Source organism: Salvia hispanica, chromosome 5 (assembly GCF_029641045.1).
Source record: "Salvia hispanica isolate PSC_SH4W2 chromosome 5, Shi_PSC_v1, whole genome shotgun sequence".
Classification (NCBI taxonomy): domain Eukaryota; kingdom Viridiplantae; phylum Streptophyta; class Magnoliopsida; order Lamiales; family Lamiaceae; genus Salvia; species Salvia hispanica.
The window spans coordinates 9,017,480-9,042,775 of record NC_142696.1 but is presented as its reverse complement, the minus strand read 5'-3'; the positions used below and the strand labels follow the sequence as shown (position 1 = coordinate 9,042,775).

The following is a 25,296-nucleotide window of genomic DNA, read 5'->3' as shown; positions in this document are numbered from 1 at the left end:
TTACGGTGACACTGACATTGACTCTATGAATACTGAGTGGGAAAGTAGGAGTATTCAACTTGTATTTTTAAATTCTAGTAGGAGTAATAAATACTCCAAGTTTAAGGTGACACGTATTTATGCTGACTAAATATTTTTTGTTTTAAGTTTTAATGTACTTATAATTTATAAAATAGAATAAATAGAGAGAGGAATAATATTTGGGAACAAAACGATTAAAATGAGAGGAGTAAAAGTGTTCCAAAATATTCACTTTTCAAAAATAAATACGTATAACAAATGAAATTTTTGTTAGAGTAATTCTTTTTGTTAACGGTTCCATCAAAAAATTAACGGTCATGTCACTGTGCAATTAACATTGATCGTTAGTTTTTTTACGGAACCATTAACAAAAGGACTATTTTAGCGACATTTTCATTTGTTATGGACCCGTTTTTAAAAAAAATGAATGTGTTTAATCAAATTCGTATTTTGGTTATATATTTAGTACCAAAATTGACCTTTATTCTTTTGTTTAATAAAATTGTGTGTTTATTTATTTAATGAGTGAGCTTTAATTTAGAACAATATCTGGTGAATATTATGTGAAAATAATTAATATTTGAATCGGCTTGAGGTTTTTTTTTTTATCTGATTATATTTTTTTGTACCATTTTCAACCTCTAGGACAACTTTTTATTTGTATCTCACTTCTCTTTCTCCTCTTTTAGCTTACTAGGAGTATCACTCGCTATATCTCTTAATTAACTTTTTAAACTAAAAGTCAACTTATGTTTTCCCAGTGGAACAATGTATTTATGTTTAATTCGATGTTTAAAGTGATGCTTAAAATATTAAAGTTATTTTTGTATTTTATTAATCTACGGGAGACGTATAAATTTAATCATATAATTAATTTGTTTTTATAATTCATAATTTTATATACGGATATATATAGGATTGTTATCAATTGTTAACTAATTAGCAATTCCAAAATAAGACCAATTCGTAGTCATTAGATTAAGAGATCTAGTGGTTCAAATAATGCAAATAGATTATATTTACATTTTAAAATTATTAAATAAACTTAAAGCGTATTAATGTCAATATGGTAGTTAAAATTAACCATTTATCCTCTCTTTAAAATTATCTTAAAACTTTAAACTTGCGTAACTCTCCCGATTTAAATTTGAAGTTTTCGTGTACATGCGTTGAAATATCTATCATTGGGTTGATAAAACAAATTGACGCTTTTACCTTTATATATTACTCCCTTCGTCCCATAATAGGACTTTTATTTAGTTTGGACACGAGTTTTATGAAATATAAAGAAAAGTGGGTTGAATAAGTTAGTGGAATGTAAGTCTCACTTTTATATATACTCCATCCGTCCCATGTTGCTTAAGACGTTTCTTTTCGTTATAGAATTTAAGAAAGGTGTGTTTAATGAGTTAAATAAAGTAAAACAAAGTAGATGAGAGATTAAAATTATAGAGAGTAAAGTAAAAGAAAGAATAAACTCCCTCCGTCCCAAGATAAGTGACTTGTATTCCTTTTTGGGGTGTCCCACTATAAGTGACCTATTTCCATTTTTAGCAAAAAGTCATCTATCTTCCTTTATTCTCCACCTACTTTATTCTCTCTTCTCTCCTCTACTTTTCCCTCTCTCATACTTTACTCTCTCCACTTTAACTTATTTAAATACCATTCCTTAAATCCCGTGCCCAAAAGAAGTAGGTCACTTATCTTGGGACGAAGGGAGTAGGTAAATTTAGTGGAAGGTGAGTCCTAATTTTATATATTAGTTTTTATAATGATATGTGAATGAGATAAGTTACTGAAATGTAGGTGTATTACTAAAAATGGTAAAAAGTAAATGAGACTTGTATTGGTGAACGGACGAAAATAACAAAATACGACACTCATTGGTAGACGGAGAGAATATTAATTTTAAATATGTAATAACGTAGTATTCCATAAGAAATTTTAGTTTTATTTTATCAAATTTGAACTATATACTTACGTATTTATATCATCTAACATTATATAGAAATTTGAACCATATAAAATATGTATAAAAATATTTTGGAAACCATAATAAGAGGAAGAAATGAGAGGATAAGAGAGCAATGAGGGAAGAGAGAGAAATAAGAATAAATATAAATGGTCAAAATTTCCCTTTGAGATTGAATGGGTATAATGAAAAATAAATACTCCATCCGTCTCAACTTAATTGTCACTATTTTTTATTTTAGTCCATTCCAACTTATTTGTCACACTTCATTTTTACCATAAATAGTAAATAGGTCTCACATTCCATTAACTCACTTCACTCACATTTTATTATAAAACTAATATAAAAAAGTTGGTGACATTCCACTAACTTTTCCATTTGTGTCATAGAGGATATTTTAGGCATGTGTAAAACTAGTACCAAAAGTGATATTACAAAATATTCTCTTATTCTCCTCACTCTTTATACTATTATTATTAATCAATATTAATATTATTACTACCGGCTTCTTGGGTAAGAAAGATCTCATTCTTTAATATTATTAATAATTAAATTATTTTTTAATATCATTCAAATATACTTAATTATAATCATAGTTAAAATTATATTTAATTATAATAATAATAATAATAATTAATTATAGTATAATTATTTAAAATATGAATCATATAATATTATTATATATTAATAAAATTATTATTATTATTATTAATATTATTATTCTATATTAAATTAATAACTAATCAATATAGTCTTACTAAAAATTTAAAATTGTGAATTGTATTCATAATGATATAAAGAGTTGAATATTTTTAGTTAGATGTTTCAACCCTAAAATGAGTATAAAATAATTTAATAAAAAATATTCAATTGATTTAATTACATTAAATAATTAATTTAATTAGGTATTTTATTCTTAATTTATATTATGAATGCAATTAGATGTATGTATAAACACTAAAAAGAAAAAAGAGGGAACATAAACCGAGAAGAAAAAAGAAAGAAGAAAGGAAGAAAAAAATACTAAATGGAAAGAAGAAAATGAAGCAAAACGAAAGAAGAAGAAAAAAAGAAATAAGGAAAAAAAAATCACATGTTTGGTACTATTCATATGAAATTTCCGAAAATATCATCCATTATAAAAAAACACATGCTTTAGTACCTAGGGTTATTTTTGTCACATGGTACCAAATACGTTATAAATTAAAGATCAAGTACTATTTACATGCGAAAGTGAAAGATCAGGTACCATTTATATACTTCACTCTTAAATATAAATAATTACTACTCCTTTCGTCCCAAGATAAGTGAGTCATATTTCTTTTTGGGTGTCCGACTATAAGTGGATCATTCTCTTTTTTAGCAAAAAATCATCTCTTTTACTTTATTATCCACCTACTTTATTCTCAATTTACTTCTCTACTTTTCTCTTAAATCCCGTGCCCAAAAGAGCTTAGCTTATCTTGATACGGAGGGAGTATAAAACTAGAATTAGAGTTGTCATTGAACAATTGGTCTCCTGCAAAACTACCAGATAAGGGAAAAGGAGATGGTAAAAAATGAAAATTGATTATCTTTTCCTGTCCAAATACAAGGAAGGCACTTAGTTTGAGTAATGGTGAGTCGCCGCAGCTACAGTCATCAAACCTCAGTTACTTATGCCAGAGATAATACAGTCAGAATCATTCGAATATCATGTGTCTAGGTCGGTGTCTGCGTCTGCCCCTTGTGGTTGCTCAAGGATTTTATTACAAATGTTCATTGTACGAGCATCCAGAAGACCATGATTCCAGAGTTTGATCATAAATAATCTCCAGCACCTGCAAACGGTCAAAGAAACAGACTTGAATACAACGACTCGCAAAGAAAGTGTACAAATGCTAAATAGCAGCCGAGATAAATAATTGTTGCTATAGATGACCAGGCGTCAGTCTTGTAGCAGATATAGAAGGATAAAACAAGTTGTGGAATACAACAAACAACTCTAAACAGTTATCTCATGAAAACTCAGCACAGTAGGAGAAGCTACCAAAGTAGTGCTGGTATCAGAACAAGGTCCTGTTTGTGCAATTCGGAGAAAGCCTCGCACGCCCAAGAAATATGACCATCCGCCAGTACCCTGCCATCATGACAGAAATTACAAATGAAGTAAGAACAAATATTATGCAAGTGACAAAATAATTGGACACAAGCATTTTTCCGACACAATAGATAAATCAATGATGATCTACATGCTGTTGTACATGGGAAGTTTAATGCTCCCTCCATCCCACAGTCTTGCTCTAATTGGAACATTTCTATTTCGGCACAAGATTTTAATTTTTATGTAGTGTTGTTTTGTAAGTTAAGTGGAGAGAATAAAGTAAGAGAGATGGAAAAAGTAGAGAGAGTGATGTTTCTATTTTTAGAAATGTGTCATTTAGAGTGGGACATCCCGAAAAGGAAAATGATTCACTTACAGTGGGAGGGAGTATAATGCAGCCAAAAAAGTTCTTTGAAAATCGAATGCTTGCTTCACTCAGCAAAAGTCGGGGTCACCCTATTGAGAATAGAACTAACTAAAAGCGAACTGAATTGAGTAGTCGACAGCCCATCTTCATGACCAAGAAAATTATTACACCCACCATGAAATGGTTATACTACTACTACTACTACTTAAGAGCTATTTGGAGTTTGATTCTCTAAAAAGCTCACTCAACCTTACTCAGTGATACTCATTATCATAAACAACTCAAGCTTTAGTTTGACAAACTTGGCTCATTATGCCGTGAGCAAGTTTGTCAAAATATCCACAAGCTAGGTTGAATTTGTAAAACTATTAGTTTACTACTCCATCAGTCCAAGAAGAAAACATAACAATTGCCTTATTTGGAGTCCACAAAGAGTATACCACTTTTCTTTCTTAGGACATGACCCCACACTCAACATTATATTCCAACATTACATACACCTCTTATTTATCAAACCCACACTTTTCTTACATAGTGGAATCTCAGTAATACCTTTTAGCCACTACAAACACATCCACCAACTAATTTTTAAAACCTGTGCCAGCCAAATGATATATACTCTTCGTAGATGGAGAGAGTACAACTTATATTATCATACCTATAGTAGTGACAAGTATGCAATGATCTAATCATCCTGTTCCGTTATAGAAAAACTATGAATTTTAGTAGTACATACTCCCTCCGTCCCACCCTAAGTGAATCATTTTCCTTTTTGGGATGTCCCACTCTAAATGATACATTTCTAAAAATAGAAACATCACACTCTATTTTTTCCCTCTGTTATTTTATTCTCTCCACTGAACTCACAAAACAACACTACATAAAATCCCGTGCCGGAATAGAAATGCTCCACTTAGAGTGGGACGGAGGGAGTAATATTTTTGTTGGAGAAAAAATAATTTTCCTAAAAATGATAAAAAATTGAATTGGAATATATACATTTACAAGGCTTGTTGAGACTCAATTAAGCTTAAATGAACTGATGCCCGCCCCTTTAACACGTTCGATAAAATTAAGCTTGAGCTTTGCTAAATAATAAACGAGCCACACTAAAATTTTTTAATACTATGTACTCACTAGTAAGCACTCCACATTATTATTCCTCATACAAATTTGTAAGCTAGCAGAAGGGTGGATTACCAATATTGTACACACGTTCTACACCCCACGGGTAGCAGCTAATAAAAGAACTTGAATAACCATTTCTAAACCTATAAAATAATGGTAAGCAGAAAAGGTGAAGATTTTCAGTTATTTCTATCCAAGTTGATCAATGCAACAGAACAATAGAAATGCTCTTTCTACGAAAGATAATTTATCATTACTACATGGCAGTACATTAGTATGTATAAATTGACTCAACACATTTGTGTCTGCATGCGTGCATAACATGGTACATGAGCAGATTCTATCGGGATGGTAAAAATGGAAGAGGTTAAAAAAGGTACTGACCTTTGCTTCCTAACAAAAGAGTTCCAAAGATGCATCAACCGCTTCTCATCTTTTGTGACATCCACAAAGTCATCCAGCATCTGCTCCACATGAGTAAATCATATGCAAACTCAATGTAATGAATCTCCAAAAGTATAAACATGGTACTCTCTCCGTCCCACTCCCACTCAAGATGTCCACATTCTTGAGTGGCTCGGGATTGTAAGAGAAGTTGTTAGGTGGAGTAAGTAGAGAGAAAAAAGTAGTTGAATATTTTAATGAGAGAGGAGAGAGTGATTTATTTCCAAATATAGAAAGTTAACATCTTGAGTGGGACAAACTAAAAAGGAAAGATGGACATCTTGAGTGGGACGAAGGTAGTATTACTTATGTAATGAAATCGGTATTTAACCCATCTGGTTCCCTAGAATATTTTGCATCATGATCTTAGCAGAAAGAGTTAAACAGATGAAATACTTTGCCTAGGTTATAGGTATTCAAAGCCGCAAAGGAAAAAGTGAGGGACTTAAATACTAAAATCAAATAAGTAAGGTATACAATTCCTAAGAACAAAATTTGTTGCGGATTAAAGAACCACCAGGCTGTTTTTTTTATATCTTATTTCACGTAGAACAGTAGATGTATAAACCCCCAAAAAATTCTGACTCTTCAGATGAGATTTTTTTTATTAATTCAACCAAGTTTTATTTATGAATAATATATTTTATAGGTAGTTTCTACCCAGAAAAATATTCATTACTCTATCTGGTCACAAAATTAAAAGGGTATATGTTATAACAAATACATGTATCCATAGGCAATAGTATCATGTTGACAGTCAATTTCACTATAATAATTTGGCGATATTATAAAGTAGTTCAGAGAAATTATGTGTATCATGTCATCCTGCTGAAAGGCAATCAACGTTCACACAGACCAGATTGCTAAAGTATGGCAAGAGATCTTATACTTCTAACGTGAAAAGAACATTGAATTACATCAATTGCAATTAGCTACACAGTGAGCCCCGTAAACACAATTAAATTGTATATAATATTTATATCAAATGTACATGGGACTGTTTAATTAGCTACAGTTAAAGTGTTCACTGCCGCTAAAGAAAGGGGTCATCTTCCTTGGGACGGAGGGAGTATTTATTATCATTTTTCCAAAACAATCTCAAAATGAAACGCCTCTACTACTTCTTTATATGATTATAGTTATATTTTACAATATATACCAGAAATTCGGTATACACCATGTATATAGTACTAGCTCTGTTCCACTCAAGCACTCCAGATGTCCATATTCTTAAGTGGCACGTGATTTCCGGATGAGTTGTTAGGTGGAGTAAGTAGAGCGAGAAAAAAGTAGTTAAATATTTTAATGAGATAGGAGAGATGAATTTATTTCAAAATATAGAAAGTGGACATCTTGAGACAAACTAGAAAGGAAAGATGGAATTGGCTCAATTTTCATTCTCATCCGTCAATATCCATTTATAGAAATTTTCTCTTTCTCTTTCACTCTTACTTTATCATTTATGGACCCTTCCATCCACTATACTATTTCAACTACTTTTTCTTCTTTTATTACTTTACCAATTACGCATTAAAACCCATGTCATCCCCAAATGACCTATCTCTATGGGACGGAGGATGTATATTTGGTACATTCCATTTCGGACTTTAGAGTATTGACACAACCGTACAATCAAACCAGAGCAAATTGAACCTCAAATAACAGTTCAATGGCAAAAGATTCTGAGAGTAAGAAGTATTATTCAAGGAGCCTGCATACCCTTCGGTCTTCAAGATCTACAACATCATCATCAACTTCATCCTCACTGTCACGGTCTGATAGGACTTGCGCCATGGCCATGGGCTGTAAATTACCAAATCATCACTTGCAAATTTATTAAATTAAACTCTTAAAATTTCTCTTAGTATAGCATGTCACACTAGCTTTTCAGTGCATTCATTATTTTCGAAATGCAACACTGGATACCTGAAGCCATGCATAGCCCAGCCTCAAAGTCTAGAATAACTTTACATAGTAAAGTGACAAAATGAAGTCATTTGAAGACAGGTACAGCAACAACGGTGCAACACAAATTTTAAGACTAAAGGATACAAAATACAATCAAACCCCCCCCCCCCCCCCCATTTCGCAACTAGCTTTTGATTACAAGAGAACTGTAGCATTCCCTGACACGATAACATTATCAAAGAATGTTTACTACTAGACACCTTTAACTTGGATTATTTATAGAAGAAAAAAATTGAACAAAATTTTCCAACAGAACTGTACTGCATTGCATGTGGGTAGAAACTGAAAAATATGACATGCACATTCATGTAGAAAGTTGATAAGATATATAAATGATCATTGAGCCACTCACTTGCGCTCTGTGAGAGTGAAAGAACTTCTGCTTCGGCAAGAGTGCACGACTGTATCCGGAAAAAAGATAGAAATGATAAAATAATCTGTCAGCTCACTTCTCTAATGGGGTAAAAGATCTGTGTTTAATGATTATGAAATATGAACTCTTTTAGTTGGCTAAATTTCTCGGCTTGATTCAAGATATGTATAAAGAGAAACAGCTAGACCTCCAAAGTCTGAACTAAACGTATTAAAACAATTCAAAGAAAATATCATCCAATGATCCAAGTCACATGAAGAGTGAGGTCTAATTCCATTTTTGTCGGTCCACCAAGAGTGTAGTGTTTCCGTTTCAGGCAATGTTGTTAAAATCGTGCTTGGGGCGCCACTGCTATCGCCCCAAGGTGGGTGGGGCGAGCGAGGTGCATTGGGCGCAGGTGGGGCGCGTAGAGACTGGGGGCCCTCATTTATGCCTATGCATTTTTACCTCTTTAAAATATCTGCACTCCTTAATTCATTTAAATCCCATCTCCCTTGATCCTCTCAATATTCTCTCTTTCTCCATCTCTAACCGGTTAACAATATTTTGACTCATGGAGCTTTACTACTTCATTTTCGCCATTAAATATGTTCCCTATGCTGATTCACATCTCTTGCACTTATACCTATTTAATTCTTCTAATTTTCAACTTCCTTAATCCTTTTAATATATCTCTCTCCTATTGTAACTGGTTAACAACATTTAGGCTCATTAATAGTGCTTTACTACTTCATATTTCGCCATTAATGTGTCACGGGGACTCCCTATTCTCATTTATAGATCTACACTAATATGCTTATTTTGCCCATTTATTTCTCACTTCTCATCTTTCTCAGTTAAACCTCTGCACATTAGGGCGCCTCAACTCATGGGACGAGCGCCTCGTCGCCCCTGTGCCCCAGAATTCTACCTCAGCACCCCGGGCCCCTAATAACACTGGTTTCAGGATATAACCTCTTATACTTTTTCCTCATTCACACTCAATCCTTACAAAGGACCCACCACTTAATTTTACTTTTTTGTGAACCCAAAAACACAACCTAACGAATACTTGTCCAACACCAATACCCCCTTATGGGACCCATCTCCACTTAAAATACATCTCTCAACATTTTTCTTAGAAACGTGCTCTCCCCTCGATACCACCCTTTGAGGACAGGCGGAGTATAAATGTAAAAAACTTGGTAGCAAAAAAAGATAAGACAGTCGAATCAAGCTAAAGGTAGCAAAGCAAGTGAAAATTGTTATTTATGAGTTGTTTGAGAATCTTTAAACTAAATCTGAGGACTTCACTTACTTTCTAGGATCAGAACGTTCAACTGATAATTTCCTTGTCTTCGCAAATTGTAGTAATGCTGGAGGTGCAATGTTATTTCCAGGTAATGACTGGACACATTCAGGGTCCGCATATGAATGAGCATTGGCAGATGAAGCTCTGGGACTGGATGCGTTGCAGTCAGCACTCTTTTCTACACCAACAAAAACTGAGATGTGAGTTTCTTTTCAAGTCTATTAACAGACATTCACATAATACTTTAAACATGATTATCTTTTAAGTTAACTAGCCCTTTGTACAGCAATTTTTACCTTCATCTAAAGGCTATAACAAATATAAGGAGGCCAATGGCCAACCAGTGCAACCTAGAAAATTTATACATTTGAAACCCCTGTGCAATTAGATTTACAGGAACCAAATGCAAGAAACTGATCATCTTTTTGTTAAGCAGAAACCAATGCGGTTAGTCTTACAAAATTCTTTGATAATTACACTAGTGTTCAGAGCATCTGGGATTAGGGGACCAAATGCAAGAAACTGATCACTTGTGAAGTTCAGAGTACAACCAACAGCTTTACACTTCAGCATGAAAGCAAATAAAGAAAAAGATTAGCAATGATTCAATAACAAGGCTAATTTGTTGGATAAATTATCGATGCTGTTAGTGCTGCAACCATTGCTTGATATGGTTAAATCTCCAAAGAAAATATCGATATACAAGAAATGGAACAAAAAAAGAAAATGACTAAATAACCATGAAATATATTGCGTAAGTTACCAACAGTTTTTTCTCTAAGCTCAATAACTGATCCTGGCATTTCTGAATCTAAGACAAGAGGATGCACAAACTTCAGATTTTGCCTCGGGCTCTTCATTTTTCTACGCCGTGGTGCCTTTGAACTATGTTGCACCCAAATTATTTAACAAAATTGAACTTTTATAATCCCAAAGAGATTATTCTGAAAATATTTAGTCCATAAGGCATACCAAAGGAAAAACGTTTGTTCCTTAGGATCAACACCAGCTGCAACAGTCTGCACAAAACAAAGTACAGGTGTTAGTCGAGTTCACTAATGCAATTGAGAGACATCAATTATACATCAAGATCTATTTCTCAGACTTGGGAGCGTCAATGCCCAAGGCAGATCCTTGTGTTTTATTTACTGCACAAAACTATGTAAGCATAAAAGTTACTAACAAACATGTGAAGTCAAAGCCAGAGAAAAAAATAAACATACTGACCTCAGATCTCCATGTATCAGTCTTTACAGATATATTGACAGCTTGAAATTCCTCTGTTACCTACACATTTTCTTCACGAATCAGTACAGTTCTTTACTTATATTGTAAAATTAATGACCTCGATTAAGTTTACCAACCCAAAATTCAAAGTTGAAAAGGTCATGGCAGGCAGGCAGATGATACTTGAGACCCTATTGATAAACTTCAGGAATCAATACATGGTCGGAGAGCAATTTTCATTAGAAAAAATATAGACGATCATATTTTACAGTACCTTAAAGCTTGCACATTTGACCAAACATAAAGGGCATGCAAAGTCCTCTGTTACTGTATATATACATTATAGAGTCAGCCTTTTCACATGCAAATACTCAGACAAAGGTACAAGTCAAATAATCTTTAGAATAATACTCCCTCCGTTCCATAGTAGTGGAGGCATTTCTTTCCAGCACGGATATTAAGAAAAAAGTGTGTAATGTATTAAATAAAAAGATAATAAAGTAGTTGAGTGGAAAAAGTAGAGATAGTAAAGTAAGAGTGGGAAGATGTGTTACTTTTTACTAAAAAAGGAAATGACTCTACTACTATAGAACACCCAAAATGGAAAAGTGACTCTACTACTATGGAACAGAGGGAGTATACAAGTTAGAATAGTCATTGAAACCAAACATGAGTTATTTTTGGATATGGATCTTATGAACAAACAGATGTTTACTTGAAACAAAGGCAAATCATGCAGGTGGAGAATCCAGAGGCACTTTTACAAGAATGGGGAACAATAGGAAGCTAATACCTTCAGTCCTCTGCAACTTGTTATTATAGTATCTGTAGTTGAAAACAACATTTCCAGTCCTCAACCTGGATGGCAACAACCAATAGGATAGGTGAACCACCGAATTACCAAAAAGTAAAAAACATCTTGACCAAATTTTGTGAGGCAATGAGATAAGGATATGGAATGATGAATTTTCTTCAGGAAGGAGAAAGTAATTCAAATGAACATTTTATTTGTATTGTTTAAAGTCATGTTCCTTTGTAACTTGCTCAATTTTATAATTGCAAATATGTAGTTCTCAATCCCAAATATTAGGAGATATAACCAAAGTTCACATGCCACAAAGTAAAGAGAATAGGCAATCACATTCTTATCAATAATATTATTAGAAACAAGAATTCATGATATTAATCATCAATTCTTTTCCATGACGAAAGAGGTTGCCTCCGTCATACTGGCATGTAAAATACCAATGGATCAGTATAGCAGTAGAGCAATATCCAGAAACTTAATAAGACAAGGATAGTCCATAGTTATTGGTTATTGCAAGATTTTATAGTGAGATATCGTTTGCAGGTGGTAACATGGATCACAAGAAAGCAAGCTGCATTTTATAGTGTGGTTGCTTAGGTTTTGGTTAGCTCAATATGTCTAAACAGTCTTCAAGCATTTGCTAGTACAACCCAGCTAAATTTGCAACACTCAGATTAGGACCCAGGCCCTTAAACAACCCATCCGTCCACCACCCCTTAGGCTGACATTTTAACTCATTTTTAGGTAGTCCATGTGATGAATTGAAGTCAGAAAAAGAAACACCATGAGAAGTTCGTCATGGTATATGGTAACAATGAGGTAAATTACTAATTGCTTTTATACTGAGATGAGCGATGCCCAGTGGCTGTTTTAGTCAGACAATGTGGATGGTGATCTTATGTATTTGCATTGTGGTTATGCAAAGAATCTACCTGATAATCTGAGGCAAAGTAGAGGAAGGAACATCATTGTATGAGAATGAATCATAAGGAGATCTCTCTTTAAGCCCAACTTCTTCTGCTGCAACACAGACTTGCAGTTGTTGAGACAAAGCCTTTGGAAAAGCAGACAAACAAGTACCAGTTAACAAAAATGTTAACTAGGGCTTCTCTGGATATAAGAAAGTTGTCTCTGTAAAATGGGAAGATACCATAGCTCCAGCATGGGTACTATGAAATGAGAAGCATTTATCTTCTCCGAAACAGCCAGTCTGTGGAAAAGAACTATTCAGAAGAGGTGAAGAGAATAAAAATGAGGAATCTGATTAAGGATGAGGATGACTAATTTACGAAGTTAAACATATTCATCCTTCTTTACTTCAAATATTAATAAAAGAAATCTAATAGCATCACATACTTAAGAACTAGATTTGTAGCCTCAATGATCCTGGGAACTGGGAGACAGAGACAAATTATAGTGATCACTTAAGAGCTAGCTTTGTAGCCTCAATGATCCTGGGAACAGGGAGTCCGAGACAAATTATAGTGATCAGAAATAGTTAACTAAAAAGCAAATGGCTCATAACAGACTTGATATGAATTGAGTATAAAACTACAGGTCTGAAGGCCTCAAGAAGACATCTGCATTACATCTAATGATGGCAACATTAAATTATAATAGGAGAAAATGGAAAATGGGGATAATTAATAGGGACTGGAGGGAGTAAAATGCACCATGTGTAAAACAAAATTATATGAGGCAAAAAAATATGTAACATTATATGATAAATTGATAGACATAAAATACATACTTTTGGAAAATAGTGTATGAAATAGAGATATAGACTATGTTGGGGATATGACAATTGAGGATATTTTAATTTAGATATGATATGTATGATAATTTACATTTTAATTATTGAGCTAAGACTTCAATTACTCCCTCCGTTCCGTAGTAGTGGAGTAATTTTGCCATTTTGGTACGTTCCATAATAGTGGAGTCATTACCTTTTCTAACAAAAGTCAACACATTTCTTCTCTTGCTTTACTCTTTCTTACTTTATTCTCTCTCCATCTCTCTACCTTTTTCATTTCTTACTTAATTCTTCCTTTACTTAACTAACTTAACATAATTTTTCATAAATTGCATGCCGAAAAGAAGCACCTCCACTACCATGGGACAGAGGGAGTATTAGATATATTATACTCCATCCGTCATGCCATAAGTGAGGCGTTTCTTTTGGAAACGATATTTAAGAAAATGATGTTTGGAGAGTTGAGTGAAGAGAAAATAAAGTAGGAGAAAGAATAAAGTAGAGTGAAAGAGAGAATATATTAAGAGAGAGAATAAAGGAAAAGAGATTAATTGAGTTATATTTTTTCAAAAATGAAAATGGCTCACTTTAGGTGGGACGTCCGAAAAAGAAATACGAATCGCTTGTTTTGGGACAAAGGGAGTATATTCACAACTTCATGCTTTTATTATGTTCTAAGATTTGCAATATTATATTTGTATAATTTTCTAAATTATTGCATTTTATAATTGTTTTTAGATATATAGATATTAATAAAAAAAAATTATCGACCCTGCCATATTTATTGGAAGACGCACAAGCATTTCCTGCCTAGTTGTCACAGGTGACATGAATCTGCTGGACTTGCATGTGACGAACCTAATTATTCAATACTATTGTCGGTGGCCTTATGATAATCCTGCAATAACTTCTCACCACTACATCCCAAGTATTTGAATAGATTAGTAATGGGCAGTAGGTAATTAAGGTGAAGATGAGTGAACTGGGTTGAAATTAAATATGTACAAGGGAGGAAGAGTCTGCATAGGGGACGAATACATGAGAGAGAGAGTTGGCAGAGTGGTCGGGATAGAGGGAAAAAGAGGGCCAAGAGAGAGATAGAAGAAAAGGACAAAAGGGGCATTTTTGTCTGGAAAAAAGACTTTCAATTATACATCCCCAATAGTTTTGGGACCATTTATGAAGTTACACATAAAAACTGATGAATTAAAACAATGGAATTGTGGAAGAAATTTGAAATCCTGATGCAGCCAGCACAGCTAAAAAGTGGAGTTGTGGCTGAAAATTTGGGACTGAGTAGTGGATGGCCTTAAGACACCTCAAATGTCCTAACAGGCACTAAGGCTATGCAGCACGCATGCAGCAAATTGGGGACTAGCATCATCCTAGGTGCAATTAAAACTTCTATATTTCTTTAAGGGAGTGGGGGATGGATGGCCAAGGGCCACCAGAGGCCTTGGCAGGACCTATAGAACAACTAGAGACATTAACAAAACAGGACAAAATAAAGCTACTATTTCAACAGGAATAAAATAAAACATATATGTGAGAAAAATCACAACACAAACATAATAACCATCCCATTGATGCTATTTTGTCAATAGAAAGTAACATATCTTAGCTTAATTGATGGCTTTAGAAAGTCATACACAAGACAAAGGCATCCCAAGTTTGAACAGGTGTCCAGAATTTAGCAAACTCAAATCCACAGATTGGAAAAAAAAACATATTAACAAGTTTTAGAAACATCGGGAAGTGTAAATCACCATATTTAGTTTCATTATTTTCCAATGACACATGATGCAACCAAAAGAATTATCACTATTGCATACCTTCAGGAAACAGGAATGCAAGTCAACAGGCAACAGCATCTCAGCTCTCTCCCCACTGTCCAAGTTCATAGACTTTCCCCATGACAACTGAAGCAAATCCATTGGAATCTTACCCATGAAGCAGTGACCTCCAACATTAGCTATCATCATTAAGGAACACTCAGGCAAGAACCAGAAAAATAGAAGAAGAAACCAGAGGTGAAAGAGAAAATAGAAACCTAAAGCCTCAATAATAAGTTGCAATATAAAAGAAAATATAATACATAGCTTCTCTACCTCCTAAGATTCTAGAAAAAAAATAAAATTTTGCATTTTCAGATCAAACAATTTCTTAAAAATCTGACAACCAACCAAATTTGAATTTAAAAGAGACCAGATTAAATTCTGATACTCCATTTCCAGTTGATATACTTGTCTTGTTTTTTCGGAAGAACACTAGATATCAATTACTATGATTATGCGAAAACAAATACTAATGGCATCTCTCTGAACTCAACAGCTATATTACTGAAGCAGCCTAATCTGATAGAATATACCTATCCAGTATATTCTAACTCACCTGGAAATAATGGCGCATCCAGGTGCTCCTTAAACAATTCAGCAATAAGATAGCAGCAAAACATGAAAATTTGCAAACTTGTAGTATAAGTTAATGTAGACGTCAAGTATGGAAAAAGCATACCACAACTAACAAAAAAAATTGTAATAGAGCCCGATTTGACTTCTGCTGATAGTTTATTAATCTCGGGAAGAATAAATTTTGCTTCATCCTGGTACATTGCATCATCTCCAGTACATTTAGTCAATATACATTCTCGACTAAATCGGTAAACTGCAGAATCCTGCATCAATAAGAAGTCAGAGAGAGAGCACTGAAGGACGTACCAGAAAATCTAATAAGTTCTACAGAACTCAACACTACCTCTACAACTGCAGGACTATAAACGGGTCTAGCCAACATTATACACAAAGGTAATAGATTTTGAATTTGAGATTCATCATTTACAGTTGATGGTAGTGATATTGTCATTTCAATCCTACAAACAAAGAAATGCACATGTAAACTACATCAGTATTGCAAAAGAACAAAGAAAATACAGTAGTGGTAAGTACTCCCTCCGTTCTACAATAGTAGAGTCATTTCATTTTCTACATTCGTTTTAGAAAAATAACTATAAATAGTTAAAGTGGAAAAAGAGTAAAGTAAGAGAGAGAATATTGTAGATAAGACTTTTCTCTACATTATTCTCTCTTCTACTTAACTCTCTCTCCACTTTAACTATTTATTAATTATTACTATCATTTTTTGAAAACGAGTGTAGAAAATGAAATGACTCTACTAATGTGGAACAGAGGGAGTAATATTTAAGGTCCTGACCAATGGAAGATATTGCAAATATGTTTAGATTGCCCATTGTGATGAACCTTCAGACCCAATCAGTATTTTGGGGTAAAAAAGACAAAACATTATATGCCCAACCAGTCCAAGATTCAGAAAAAATAAAAGTGGAGGACACCATGCAAAGGTTGTTCTAAAAGAAACAAGGAATAAGGAGCCAAGACCGTGGAAAGAGACAGCATAATTTATCTTCAGTAGAGCTATAATTAAGTTCAGAAAGTACCAAACAAGAGTGCGCAAGAATATTATCGCTCATGGATAAAAATATAAATGGTTGAGCAATAGGTGGAGGCAATGTATACATTTCCTATAATCATGGCATCCGAAACATATGTACGAAAGACATGATAAATAATGAAGAAGGTGCCGGAACAGGAAATAAAATAAATGAAAGATAAACACTGCTCCCATGACTAAGAGGTCATTATCCTATAAGGCCACAACATAAATAGCTGAACTAAACTTTAACCTTAAAGCCAGACTTTAAAAAAGATTCCAACTTGAACAAATCTCTAAAAGATTAACTTATCTCAAAGACTTCACCAATGATGAGACGTTTGCTAACAAGAGTTAACTAAGTAACAATTAATAAACAAAAAGTTACTGCTGCAGATCATTATCAATCCTCCCCTTGTCAAAATAGCCTTGCCCACAAGGCTGGAATTGAAACAGGCCAAGAGGGCTTATATTCAAGCTTGAAGACATGAGCAAATGTGCAGACTCACATAAACTCCAAAAAGGCAAAACATGAAAATTGCATGACGAGCCGAAGAGCAGTGGGTGTGAACCAATTGGATGTAAAGTAGTGGATACAATGGAGGCAGCGACGGATAGTGGTTGTGGCACAACGAGGCACGACTTTACCGAAAACAAACAAGGTTAAGTCTGAGGCAGTGACATAGGCGTGGACAACAGCTTAAGAGCCATTGGAAACTGTGGTCGTGGCGGTGGTGGAGGGTTGGACTTCAGCAGAGGTGCTGGTGGAACTTCCTGACATTGAGGTGGTCGCAGTGGGGTGCTGGTGCACTCACTTACCATTCACCTGCAACTCGGCTTATTTTCCCGAAATGGTTCAGTCTATTTGACCAAAATCCGACCCATTTACATATTTGAAATATGGTTTTAATATTTTTCAACTTTCACATTTATCAGATTCAGATTTTAGAACGCGAACTCTCTCTTAACCCTATCTCCACTGCCCTAGCCCCGCTACTGCCTGCCACCTAGCTCCCCACCGCCCTCCTAGAGAGCTTTATAGTGAATTGTTTATTTAATTTCACATTTAAATTTGAGGTAGATTGGAGGAAAACATACAGTACATACTTCAGCAAAATAATACATCCTCTGTCCCACTATAAGTGAGGCGCTCCTTTTGGGCACGGAATTTAAGAAAATGATGTTTAGAGAGTTAAGTGGGTAGAGAATATAGTAGGAACATGGACAAGTAAGAGTTTGAAAACCCATTAGTGACAAGACGGTAAGATAAAAGACCTTATCTCTTATGCACATGCATTTGGCGCATGATGTTAACTACATGGACTGCATACATTTGACACATGATGTTAGCAATTCATAACTAACATCTCATGGCAGCTGAAAATTCAAAATTAGATGTAGAAAAACAAATCACAAAAAAGTTTTAATATATTTAAGGATTTCTACCTTTTCTTGTGTTTTGCTTGTATTTTGTACCGTAAACATCTCTGAAGAAAGGATGGCTGCAAAAGAACCTGCCTCTAGTTAGATTTTGTCCAAAATACACTTTCCAACAAGCATATACAGGAAAGAGATTGGAATGAAATGAACAAAATTCATTGTGGGTGGATAGCTTATCAACAATAACCAAAAAATAAAAAAATAAGTAATTATTATGTAGATGTATGTTTTAATTCACCATTCATGTGCTGCTACCAAATGAAGTAACTCCCCAAGAAATAGCATTGGATAATTCCACCATCATTTCCAGAAAGCTACTCAAATATTTTTTTTGAAAAAAGAAATAACATGAACAACTGAGACTAAGAGGAAGAGGGCACAGGCCCGCAGCAAATTAGAAAAACCTTACGTTTCTAGCAGCACGGCACTGAAGAATGTTGTACAGCTCAACTGGCTTGCAGTAAATTGAGAGGCTTTCTTCAGCTGCAATTTGCTCTTCTGGAGACAAATGCGCACGGGGATCTTGTCGACACATATGGTCCACACCTCGGGAGTAACTGCAATTGCAAAAACAATTCCTGTTCCAAGATAAGATTACACTGATTATTCTGGCCGATTGCAGATACAATTCATGTTCCACAATCTAAAATGCAGAGAATATCCTAGTTGGCCTCTAACAATGACATTTCAAATGCAGTTAACTTGGTTGAAATTTAAGATGCCAAGTTCGTGAATCTAACAGACATTCGTCAAATTAAAGACAGGGAAAACGTATTTACCGGTTCATAACCTAAGACTATTTTTCGTGGAAGGCGGTAGTATCTTAATCAATGTTATACCTCAGAGTCGGCAGGAAATATTAAAAAGGGCAAAGAATGTAAAATCCAATTACAGAATCAGCCATTCAGTGCAGAGAATGTAAACACTCACGCAGTTTCACGAGCCACGAGAGGTATGCCCGGCATCCGTTGCTAGGGCTGTTTTTAAAATTTAATCAAGCCGACCGGAAAAGAGGCTGGAGCTCGGGTTGTATAGCCCAAACCATCAAATTCTTCTTCCTCTTGCAAATGCCAACACTGCCACTTGTATGAAAGCGGCACTAAGTTTGCTGATTCGCTGAATAGATGCTACTCTCTCCAGTCATACTCGCCAACTCCTCATCCTCCTCGCAACGAAAACATTTGATCTAACGGGGCTAATTCATCCGATCTTTGTGTTCAAAATTTGGATTGATGGAGAACGAAGCTCCTAAATGGTGGAATGCGGTAAAATTGGAGTTCGAATTTTAGGAATTAGGGTTTATTTATTGGTAAGTAGTACTCCCTCCGTCCCAAGGTATTAGACCAATTTTCCTTTTTGGGATGTCCCAACATATTAACTCATTTCCTTTTTTAGCAAAAAACATCTATCTTATTTTATTCTCCACCTACTTTTTTCTCTCTTCTCTCCCCTACTTTTTCCCTCTCTCATACTTTACTCTCTCCACTTTAACTATTTAAATATCACTTCCTTAAATCATGTGCCCAAAAGAAGTGAGTCTAATACTCCGGGACGGAGGGAGTAGTAGAAACTAAAGGAATTAAAACATTTGAATTAATACTTGACCACATTTGAATTAATACTTGACCACGTAGTTAGGACTCGTTTGATAAAAAAGATGGGATATGAGAAGATATGTAAAACAAGATAAGAAATACGGGCTTCATGTTAAGATATGCAAAGATATGATTTTTTTCCGTTGTTATTTGATAGAAAAGAAATTATCTAAATTTGTATTGTATATTAAATAACATGGCTTAACTTGACAAATTGGTGGGATACACAAACAAGGTTAATGTTATAATTTTGGTAAGATTAGATAGGGCCCTGGTCTTATATTGGGCTTTGAGTTAAGCTTAAGTATGATATCAAACAATTAAAAATATCCATATATAATTCTCTATCTTGGTATTACTAGCTTATCAAACATGCCCTTAGGGTTAATAATTCATTGAGGAATGATTTCAAAAAATAACTTAAAAATTTTGTTTATTAAGCATTCATAATAGCGGACTAGCCGCCGACGCCCTAGCCACCGGTTTGCGGCTAGGGCACTCAGCTCGATGGACGAAAAACCAACGCCTTAGAGCTAGGTTCTGGACTAATCGGCTAGCTGATCGCTTGCCACCTATTACGGGGCGAGCGATGGGCTAGCCGACTTTTTTTTTATAATACTCTATATTTATAATTCATTACACTTTATTTTTTTAAAATATTTGATAAACATCAACAATTAAAATGAATTAATCATATTTGTCGATTTATTTGTTGGGCTAGGGCATTGGCTAAGCTATTGCTAGCCTATTGCCAGACTGTTGTTTGGTTAGGCTATTGCTAGGCTGTGGAAAGGACATGATGATATGCCAAGAAGAGTTTTTGGCTAGACTATTGCTAGCCTTTCCTTATTTCAAATATACTCTAGATGAATCACAATGACTTCATTTTTACTTTATCTAAAATTATACTTTTTCTTTCATTTTATTAGTTTTGAGATATTTTTTAGCATCAAAATTAAGAAATAAATATTTTAGTTTGTTTAGATTCTTAGTTTAAGTAGTTAATTTTATTTTGCTTGAAATAGTTTTGGTTGGTTTTAGCTTTTGGTTTAGGTTTTGCTTTAATAGACCAGAAGGTTGAAATCCTAATGAGCATGATAGAGAACAAAGAATTTATGTGCTTTAGAGATACTGAATTGCCTATGACGTTAAAATTCTTTCATACTTAAGTTTTCTTGGCTAATGATTTAAAAAGTAGGTAAAAATGCAGTACATGAGTAATGAATGTATTGTTTGCCTTGAATCATGCTTTATACATTGTGAGATGCAAACTTTTAATTCATTTTGGTGTGGATGCATTTCATAGTCCTTGTATGCTTATATCTACATGGTGATTTAAATGATAAAAGATGAAATTATATCACCCTACTTAGCTACTTTATATCCATAATAATGATTTGTATTTCATAAATTCCTTAGCTAACCACTTTAACTCTATTACGTCTTATTATTTGCAAGTTAATTAAAGGAGATATTCAAACACTCTTGGGAAGTATAGATTATATCCCTACTTAGCTACTTTATATCCATAATAATGATTTGTATTTCATAAATTCCTTAGCTAACCACTTTAACTCTATTACGTCTTATTATTTGCAAGTTAATTAAAGGGGATATTCAAACACTCTCTTGGGAAGTATAGATTATATGTGAAAAGAGTTGGAGGGATAAAGTATAAAGAAAAAAAAAAGTAATGCTGTGTATTGTTGTAATTTTTATAACTTTTAAAATATAAATTAAGTTCATAAAACAAGATATGAATCCCTTAAAAAACCACTTTTGCAAATATACAAACGTGCAATGTAGTACAAAAGGTGTCAAACCCACAAGAATGAGATTAATTGCTAAATCTATTAAAAAACGGTAAATTTATGGTTTTATATATTTAGACAAATGACTCAAACAAAAAGATCGAGAAAATAAACATGAGAATAACACAACATAGGAGAACTACTTCTAATTTGGTTCAGATTGCTTTTTCACATGACTCCTATTTCATAATTACTTTTCTTGTACTTTTAGGGACATGTTGATTTTACACTCGCTATCATGTCTCCTAAGTTCTACTCACTAACATATCACTCTTACAAGACGCATAGTAAGCTTTAGATTAGCTTCTATTATTGACCGAAACTTCCTTATCTTTATTTGCTCCTTATTCTATGTTAAAGAGACTTTAGAATTAAGACAATTCCCAAATTAAATTTTCTTGCTACGCTCAACACAGATAAAAATAATCTCCAAAGATAAAAACTAATAAGAAAATGAAATCATAAAAATTAAATTAAAGGAGTTTATGTTCAATAACCCTACTATAAATTAATGTAATGCTAAGCTCTAGCAACTCATGGTGGTCACATTAACAAGGAAATAAACAGTGGCGGATCTACGTTAGGACAAAGGGGTGGTAGGCAGTAATCCTTGCCACCCGCATGATGCGGGTTCGAGTCTTGTCAACTCTAGTTTTTTCTCTTTCAAGTGTATATTACACCAATGTTTTTATCCTCTTTAGCCTATATTCTCTGTTTATTACTTTCTAGTACCAATCTATTCATTTATTTTCTTTTCGTTAGTTTTCATCAATATCAATATTGTTATTCTTTTAGCATATTTACTATGTTAATTATTTTCTTGTAACAATCTATACTTTTATTTTATATTTTCACATTCGATTTATAATGCATCTAGTGTATAATTAGTTTGCAAATGTATTTATTTAATTTTTTCGTTTTTCAATTTTCTTGTAAAATAATTTAATTTTTTGAAATCATATAATTATTTTATCTTTTTGTATCTTATACATCCATAACTTCTAATATATTTAATTTATTCTTATAAAACATTGTTTAATTCTCTTATAATGTAGTATTTATTTTATCTTTATTATTTCTCTATCATGTGTAAATAATCATCTATAGAATATAAATATAACAACCCTCATTTTTATATACAATGATGTTTACTATAAAAAAATACGATTAAATTGTGAGTAAAAGATCGGCATAATTTTGGCTATAGCTATTTTTTGCACCCCCAAATAAAAAATCCTGAATCCGCCACTAGAAATAAGTTAAAGATATCATGAGGACAAGGCTGGATGGATGAAGCTTCAATCTTGCTCTCCTTCTTCAAAGTGTGGCTTCCAAGCTCAATTCTATCGGCAAAATGTGTTCAAGCCGCCAAAAGTTTGTTTGGGAGTCGTAGTATTGTACTTATCATGGACAGTTGCCTCCTCTCCATTGACTCTAAAAGTCATAGTATTGGAGAGTCACGTTGCCCGTGGCCAAGATTGGTTGTCCAAACATAATAGGCATGTTTTTATCCTCCTTTATGTCCAAAGTCATAAAGTCCACATACATAATGAACTTATCAACTTTAATGGGGAGATCTTCCACAATACCTCTAGGTTTGATAATGGACTGGTCAGCTAACTAGAGGTGGACGTTGGCGAGCTTCATTATTTTCAAAAGGACAATTTCATCTTCAGTCTTTTGAGACATTAGTGAGCTATGCCATGTTTTGTGCTGCCGTTTGAGTCTCGAGTAGTTCTCTCACTTGATCAAAGGATATCGTTCTCAAGCCTTCCTTGCTCGTGGCATTGATCCAACGCACATCCTCACAAGTAAGACCTTTGTAGAATTTGTGCAACTCTTTGTCCTTGTTTGGAGCCATCCATGACTTGGGCACTTTCAAAGCAAGCTGAGAATTGATACCATGCATTGGAGAAGCTTTCACTATCATCTTGTTGAAAGTTGTGGATGACTTCTCTCAACTTGTCCAAACTCTCCGGCGAGTTGAACTCAATCAGAAACTTTTTCTTATCTCCTCAAATGTAGCAATCTTGTACCCCGATAAGGAATCATACCATAATCGTTCCTTTTCCTGTAGAGAGAAAGCGAAAATGTATCGTGTGGCACTCCTTGCAGCTTGTAGTTACTTGTTAGCTCATAGAATAAATTCAGGCTACAGGCTTCATCACTCTTCTCCCAAAACTGAGATCATTCAATAATTAAACAGATGAAAAACATCTCGATAATCATCAGCCACTTTGAAAAAATACAGAATTCTCTTCCAACTCATTGATCTCCCTACCGTTCATGTTTTCTGCTAGCAACAATATCTCTTCTGAATCTGAACTCTCTGAATCAAACCCCTCAGCCTCTGTCTCACTGAACTCAAGGTACCAAATTCGGCTAAACCATTTGATCATGCAAACATGTACTAGAATAAATATCAAGCACAACACAATAGTATAAATCAAAGCAAGTAAGGGATTCAGTTGGCACGATGTCACCCCTCTACTGGAAGTGAGAACCTCGACAACTCCGGGATTAGTCCTAATAATCGTGTGTATAGTAAAGAAAGTGTTTTAGCATAAAATCTGTTTTTAATAATTGATGGCTTTACTCCTGCTATCAGAAAAAACCAAAAATAAAAACTCACAGTCCAAACAACTAACGCCTTTCTCGGTAATAGCAACAAAAACTTGTGATTTTTAGGGTATAAATTAAGTTCTTACAACAAGTTATAAATCTTTAAAAATACCAATTCTACTAGTATACAGGCGTGCAATGTAGACAAAAGATGTCGAACCGACATGAAAGAGATTAATTGTTAAAACTAATTAAAACTACTGAAAAACGGTAAATTTGTGGTTTTATAGGTTTAGAAAAATGACTCAAGCAAAAAGATCGAGAAAGTAAACTTGAGAATAACATAACAAAGGGGTAGAACTACTCCTAATTGCTTTTTCATATGACTCGTATTTCATAATTACTTTTCCCATACTTTTAGGGATCCTGTTGATTTTACATTTGCTCGAAGCTGAACATTGAGGAATTATGCACCTAAGATAGGGTAGCTCTACTTACTAACATATCACCCCTACAAGACGCATAGTAGGCTTTAGATTAACTTTTATTCTAGCATGAGAGTTCCTTATATTTGTTTACTCCTTAAAAAATTCTAAGTTAAAGAGACATTATAATTAAGGCAGTTCCCAAGTTTACTCTTTGAAAAACCCTAAGTTAATGTTCAACAACCCTACTATACATTAGGAGTAATCTCAAGCTCTAGCCACCCATGGTGGTCACAATAACATGGAAATAAGCTAAGATACCATGGGGGACAAGGCTTGGGTGGATGGAACTTCAGTCTTGCTCCCTTTCTTCAAAATGTGGCTTCCAGGCTCAAATTCTCACGGAAAAATGTGTTCGAACTGCCAAAAGTCTGTTCAGGAGTCCTGCCCTAGCTATTTAAATAGTTAGGGCTTGAAAAACAGGTCCAGACACATTTTGCCCAATCCCCGATTAGGCATTTTTGGCTCCGAAAACACCCGACCGATGCGATTTTTTTGACTTGCGACACACCCAAATTACC

The 25,296-nt window shown here is 34.1% G+C and overlaps 1 protein-coding gene across 5 annotated transcripts; it reads right to left on the bottom strand.

Annotated features, from left to right (window-relative positions):
- Positions 1 to 3,543: 3,543 nt before the first annotated feature.
- LOC125188309 (polycomb group protein EMBRYONIC FLOWER 2-like) lies at positions 3,544 to 19,598 on the bottom strand. 5 transcript variants are annotated; one of them, XM_089058315.1, is made up of 21 exons: positions 19,253 to 19,598; positions 18,732 to 18,900; positions 18,329 to 18,384; positions 16,190 to 16,304; positions 15,952 to 16,109; positions 15,827 to 15,870; positions 15,268 to 15,407; positions 12,833 to 12,892; positions 12,615 to 12,736; positions 11,668 to 11,732; positions 11,149 to 11,201; positions 11,012 to 11,065; positions 10,875 to 10,934; positions 10,620 to 10,666; positions 10,411 to 10,532; positions 9,654 to 9,825; positions 8,336 to 8,384; positions 7,735 to 7,818; positions 5,956 to 6,035; positions 4,023 to 4,112; positions 3,544 to 3,813 (listed from the first exon to the last, which is right to left on the bottom strand). In XM_089058315.1, the coding sequence occupies exons 1-21, from the start codon at positions 19,285 to 19,287 to the stop codon at positions 3,687 to 3,689; spliced, it is 1,902 nt and encodes a 633-aa protein (XP_088914441.1). In that variant the 5' UTR covers positions 19,288 to 19,598; the 3' UTR covers positions 3,544 to 3,686. The 5 variants fall into 5 exon arrangements, with proteins under 5 accessions (XP_088914441.1, XP_047941043.1, XP_047941044.1 ...); XM_048085086.2 differs by lacking the exon at positions 15,827 to 15,870 and having other exon boundaries at positions 15,950 to 16,109; positions 19,253 to 19,597; XM_048085087.2 differs by lacking the exon at positions 15,827 to 15,870 and having other exon boundaries at positions 15,950 to 16,109; positions 18,732 to 18,879; positions 19,253 to 19,597.
- Between the last annotated feature and the right edge of the window lie 5,698 nt (positions 19,599 to 25,296).